This window comes from Osmerus eperlanus, chromosome 5 (assembly GCF_963692335.1).
Source record: "Osmerus eperlanus chromosome 5, fOsmEpe2.1, whole genome shotgun sequence".
In the NCBI taxonomy this organism is placed as follows: domain Eukaryota; kingdom Metazoa; phylum Chordata; class Actinopteri; order Osmeriformes; family Osmeridae; genus Osmerus; species Osmerus eperlanus.
This window is the reverse complement of record NC_085022.1, coordinates 19,856,585-19,862,975: the sequence shown is the minus strand read 5'-3', so window position 1 is coordinate 19,862,975 and position 6,391 is coordinate 19,856,585. Positions and strand designations below refer to the sequence as shown.

The 6,391-nt window shown below is 43.8% G+C and overlaps 1 protein-coding gene across 1 annotated transcript; it reads right to left on the bottom strand.

Moving 5' to 3' along the window:
• Positions 1-670: 670 nt before the first annotated feature.
• Positions 671-3,509, bottom strand: LOC134021524 (leucine-rich repeat-containing protein 10B). Its single transcript, XM_062462455.1, has one exon. It carries the CDS (start codon positions 2,399-2,401, stop codon positions 1,187-1,189), a length of 1,215 nt encoding a protein of 404 aa, XP_062318439.1. The 5' UTR covers positions 2,402-3,509; the 3' UTR covers positions 671-1,186.
• Between the last annotated feature and the right edge of the window lie 2,882 nt (positions 3,510-6,391).

Genomic DNA, 6,391 nt, shown 5'->3' with positions numbered 1-6,391 from the left:
CCAATGAGATGTGAGACACTGAAGACTGAAATAAGGGAACAGCAGGACACAATGACACGTCATCGATATGAATACACAGGCAGAGAAGGTGTAACATGGGACTGAGAGGTCGAACTAGAAAGATCTGTGAGTGCTTGAGGGAAACCATTATGACATAGTAGTTGAGAAAGGTACTGACACAACTGAGGTCGGATGTGATTCTAGCTGACATAGGATTTCTCACGCTCCTTGGCTTTCCCTCCAAAAGATCCTTAAGTGACATTCCAACTTGTGTTATAAGCCTGTCCATTGACTTGCCTTTTATGGTCTGTTCCATCCCCCTACTTCTTTCTCACTCTCTTGGCACTGACATGCTAAGAGGCCTGCTTACACTCCACCCTGACAAGAGAAATAGGTTGACTGTTTATGGTGTAATGATAATTTACAGATGATTGCAAAACATGCTCCAGTACAACAATCACAGTTAGTGTGGAAACATTATACAATTGTAACACTTACATTCCTAAACATATTCATATATACCTAAACAAGTGATAAGAAATAAAGAAATCCCTACATTGTGATTTCTACCACTTTAAAACATTTTAAATCATGTTTTTTCCCTTTTTATAGCAGAATTGTTAAAGGTTTCTTGCTTCGTCGAGCAGACGAATGATTGACACACACCTGGTAAACTCAATTACTGTTTAATGAGGCAAGATTAAGTTTCCTGTGCACACATCATGGAATTGACAAAGCAGTATCACATTGCAGTGAATGCATACTCTTTGTCCTCTTTTTAAAACACACACATGTGCACACACACAGTCACACACATGCAGTCACACACACACAGCCACACACATGCAGTCACACACACACACACAGTCACACACACCTACAGAGTCATCTGAGACTGGATCTGACATGCCAGTTTGCATCTGATTGAAATGGCAAAGATGTCCAGTTAAGAATTCTTCACAGATCAGTTAAAGATGTCAAATAAATTAGTAATCCCAGTTTCCATGCGGCCATTCTGGCTCTAAAATATTTTCTACATAGTGTATTGCAATTGCGTACCCCAAACCAACAGTCTCATTTGATAATTACTGGTCCTGTATACTCTGTTCTCTGGGAGGAGGGGTAGATCATGAAGGGGAGGAGTCACTGTTCTCTGGGAGGAGGGGTAGATCATAAAGGGGAGGAGTCACTGCTGCACCCGCCTCTCTCGATGTTGTAGCTCCTCCTCCTCCTCATACTCATAGTCCATCTCACCTCTTTCATACTCCAGCCCTCCTCCTTCAAACTCAAAGCCCTCCCCCTCGTAAATGAGCTCCTCCCTTTCATATTCCAAGCCGTCCTCGTCATATTCAAGTTCATTGCCATCGTAGTCTGTAGACGGCCTTTCAAAATCCCCTTCGTCGTCCTTCCTCTCTGAGTCCCCGTCTTCCTCTTGTCCAACCGCTACCAGTAAGTCATCAGCAGTACGACTAGGGGCCGAGCAGCTGTTTTTCAGGATGCCGTGAATCACTGGCTCCTCCTCCCCCGCCAAGGCCAGCTCCTCCGCCTCCCTCGCTTCAGCTAGTGCCTGTTCCTTCCAGTATTCCCGGTCCTGCATGGCCTCCTCCGCCCCCTCCCCTACCAGGACCACCTCCTCGCCCACCCTGGGAGGGCCCTCCACTGGGTTGTGGTCGTAGGAGAACAGGCGAAGGGCAGGGAGGCGCTTCAAGCTGGGGAACTCTGTGATCTTATTCTTATCCAAGTCTAATATCTCCAGGCCCTCCATGCGCAGCAGGACTCTGGGGAATTCGTCAAAGCGGTTCCCATACAGCCATAACCCCCTTAAAGCCTCCATGCGCCACAGGTCTGAAGGTAGCGTACGTAACCGATTGTCCCCCATCTGAAGAGAGCGGAGGTGGGGCAGGTCAAAAAGCTGGCGAGGGAAGCGTTGGAAGTAGTTGCTTTCCATCCACAAGCAGCGTAACCTCTGGAGGTTGCGCAACTCTGGGGGGAGGCTGATCAGCCGGTTGCTGCCCAGGTAGAGGCGTGTGAGGTTACTCAGCTGGCAGACAGCCAGCGGCACATCCTCCATCTTGTTGAAGTCCAGGGCTAGGATCCTCAAACCCTTTAGCTGGGTGATGCTGTCGGGTAAAGTGCGAAGGCTGTTGCCACAGACATACAGTTTCTCCAAGTGTTCTAGTCCACATACACGTAAGGGTAAGCGACGGAATTTACGGTAGCTCAGGTCCAACACAGGGTCTCCACTGGTCAACAACTCCTCCACTCCAAGGGGCAGCTCCACCTCCTCCTCTTCCTCCTTCTTCTTCTTCTTCTCCTTCCTCTCGGTTATGTGGACTGTCTCGCCGTCCGTCTCCTCCTCCTTCTCTTCCTCCTCCTCTTCCTTTCTGGAGGAGTTCCCCATGGTGTGACCTGCCAGCCCCTCACTCCAGGATGAGTCAGGATGGGGTCAGGTGATGAGGCAGTGCCTGTGGCTGCTCAGCCCTGAGTCTGCAGGCTTGGATCTGGAGCAGAAACCCTGTCACAGGACTAACAGCACTGGAGTGCATGGTGGTCCCAGAGTGCCTATCACTCCCAGAACAGCCGTGGAGCCATAACAAGTCTTCTCAGCACCCACATTTGAGCTGTGGGCAAATGTTTTAAATTCGCATTTTTTTTATTTTACTTCTGACTGCCATATGTTCATTATAATTGATGACAATCTCAATTAGAATTGATGAAAACCTGAGTAATAGTTTAAGTAATGTCGATAATAATAGTAGTAGTAGTAGTAGTAGTAGTAGTAGTAATAGTAATAATAATAGTAGTTGTAGTAATAAGAAGAAGAATCAATAAAATAGAGATCGATTTTGAAATCAAAAACGGTCTGTTGATGTGTGTCTGGAAGCCATCCGCTACTGTCACCGGCAGAAGGTAATGCTTCCGAAGCTCTGATAAAAACTTCGAACTTCGCGCATCCTATTTTTATCTGGCTCGCGTTTGTTTCTTACCCGATACAACTTTTGGATATGTTTGTCAATTATCCTTACAAAACAAAGGACTGTAGCAGACCCAAAATGTAGTTTAGTTTTTCCACGGTAGTTCCACGCCACTGTGTCACCTGTTTCGTAGGCTCAAGACGATCTAACCAAAAAGGCGACGGATGTTCTGCGCATCCAGCTGACAGTTCTCCTCTGTGTCTGTCGAGGCCGGCGCGCAGGCTACGCAGCTCAGTGACCTGGCCAGCGGCAAAGTGAAACAGTAAAGAGAAGTCCACTTTTGTAGCGTAGGCAATAGTGGCGCTGGTGACGCTGTTACGCACTATCTCGTTCAGTTGATAATATTTATTTCTCGGTTTCCTATAGTCTCTGCTCTTTCAAGTAAGTCGTTTTCATCTTCCGGTAAACTGTCCGTCACTGTCCACTCTTCGCTGATGGGCAAACGAGAGGTTTCACCTCTTCGCGGTCGTAGATTTGCGTAGGCTACAATGTTGCCTAGGACTGTACCCCTTCCCTAGCAACCGGAACAGGGACATTTTCAGACACGTAAATCACATGATACAGGGAGAGAGAGGGAAAGTGGGGGCCGAGGAGAATTGGCAGCCCCAGTGATGAGATATACAGTAGCTACTGTAGGAAAGGGCATCAACCACATAGTTTAATGACGAAATCTATTTTTGGGCCTATATAAAGTCTTTACAAGGAGTTTTGCATAGTCATTATTTAATATATTAAACGATTGCCTGTTTAGCCTATGCGATAACCACAGTAGTGTACAGCCTACGTCAATGTATCTCAAATATAAGGGCAATATAATTTTATACAACAGTGGCAGTGTCGCAGTAGGCAATAGGACAAATTAGATAAAGACAGTAGACATTGACTCAACTGGTGCATGCAGTCTTTAAAGCATACGGAGCTAAGAATTGTGATATACTTTTGCCTTTCAAAACCAGAGAGTTAGACTATGGATGTCCTAAAATAAAACAGGAAAATGGGATCTGATTCACAACAGATGAGTCTTTAAATCCACCAGCAGGGGATATTTGTTTTTGTTATGAATCACAAAATTATTTAGTGGCTTAAATATTCTCATAATTGTCAATTTATTAACAACAATTATATGTGCTATAACTTTCAGTTTACCAGCTCTGCTGTAAGATGAGATGTAATAACTGTACATAGAGATGGGAAAACCACTGATAAGCACTTGTGATGACATATCTTCAATGCATTTCATTCCTAAGTCCCTCACCACTTATGCTGCAAAAATGACAGTTAGCTAATGCGGATAAGCCCAAATTCTTTGAACATGCAGTTCAGGATACAAAAAAGAATGTGATTTGACAAAAACGAGGTGTCTACCTGGTGATTCAGATGTTCTGTGTATTGAAACCTGCATATTCAAAATACTTGGTTGTAGGCAATGACAGCCTTGTAAGACGTCTTTCATAAGGTCGATGGTGAATTTTTAAGTTTAAAGTTTTCTTTGTAAACCGTATCCACTTCAACACTTCAATGTTGCTTTAATCATGACTTTAATGTTACAAAGCCTTTGTTGTTTTTATGCTTTGCTATTTGCATGTCATCTTTCACCCAATTGGTTTACCATGTCCTGTGCATCTGTATGGACTAATGGCCAACTATGGACGGGTCAGTATGTCTATAGCTGTGTTTGACTTCACATCTTAGATTAGGAAGAAATGCATCTGGACCATATATGACAAAGACCAACTTTTTGTAGTTATCTGCTTGCTTTTCTGTATACCAGCTGATGTATCTTATCTCTGTGTTTTAATCTGTGTTCACCCTTGAAACTGAGCTGTCTCCCTTAAAGAGACTGCAAAAGACCTTCCTGCCTGTTATCTTGTCATTATTCATGTTTGATGTTACATCTCACCTCTCAGTTGACTGACAAACTAATAGATCTCAGAACCTCAATGCCACACTGTTGGTGGAGACAGAACACTTTCTTCCACAGTGACAAGTGGCTATGATGAGCTTATACCAGATATAAGATAGTCCAGTAAATGCATACTCTCACAAAGCTTAGCACGGGAATGCGGACAAGCAGAGAGACAGTCAAAGGCAACACAGCGGTTGAGTATAATGCTGTCTGATATGAAGGGTACAAAAGTGCTGATTTGCAAATTGCGGCAATGGACTGAAATGACCCTGAAAGAGCAACACGAACTGTGCTGTAAAACAGGCGGGGGACTTCAGGGGACAAACGAATGAGGGGGGAGAGAGGAGTGTTGGGTTCCCTTCCCCCTCCAAAGCTGCAATGTCCATCTCTCAAAATAACTGTCACATACTGTACAGTACAGCACTGCAGATGTTACCCATTCACATGACTTATTGTATATTAACAATGAATTGTTTTTTGATACAGGAATGTATCAAATTGAGATTTTTTGGCTTGTTATCCTAATCTTTCCAACACCCACACGACCAAAAATACTTACATTATATACTGAATGAGTAATGCATGATGCCTCTACTTAACATCACTGTTAATTTGACTGACGGCCCACCTTTTGAACAGCTTTGGCGCCATCTGCTGGTGTATCTGAGGGTTACATTATTTCAGGTACTAAATATTAATGAGGACCACACCATCTCTGTCCGTTTAAGATCGAGGGTGAATGAGGGTTTTATGTGCATGTTTCATTACCAGCAAAAACTGCAACTAGTTCTAGTTAAAGAGGACAGGAAGCCACTGATTGGTTGGTGGACCATGTGAGGGGGTGTGTCCAGGGTGAATATCAGTGTTCAAATCCGTTGTCATCCACCAGACAGACACACCCCTCTCTCCATTGTCTGTGGATCACACACACACGCACACACACGCACACACACACACACACACACACACACACACACACACACACACACACACCCACACACACACACACACAACATAGTGGCAACTGACTATGAGCCTACAGCTGAATGTCACCATGGCACTTTATAATTATCTCCACTGTTTATGGGGGGTGTGTGTGGAGGAGATGTGTAGTGTATTTTATTGTATTCTGTGCATTGTATACACTGTATATTGTACATTGTGTTGTGTAACAGATGTGTAAATAACAATTTTTGCATCATTGTTATACTGTCATGTCACCTGGAACTGCACCCAATACTTTCACCCACTGTTGCACTTGTGCATATGGTTGAGTGACAATAATATGATTTGATTTATTTGATTTGACATTCAGGAACATTCGCATGTCTTGTCCCTGGACAATGCAACAAGTATCCCGCAAAACATTCTCGAACATTTAAAACCTGTTTCTGCAACACGTAGCTATTTGAGCAAACAAACAAAGTCCAGAAAAAAGCTTAGGATAAGTTAACTGTATACAGATATATAATAATAATCATAAAATACAGTTTCAAATACTGCTGCACAT

Excerpts from the sequence above, each read along its gene's own strand:
- LOC134021524 (XM_062462455.1), bottom strand. The coding sequence starts at position 2,401 with ATGGGGAACTCCTCCAGAAAGGAAGAGGAGGAGGAAGAGAAGGAGGAG.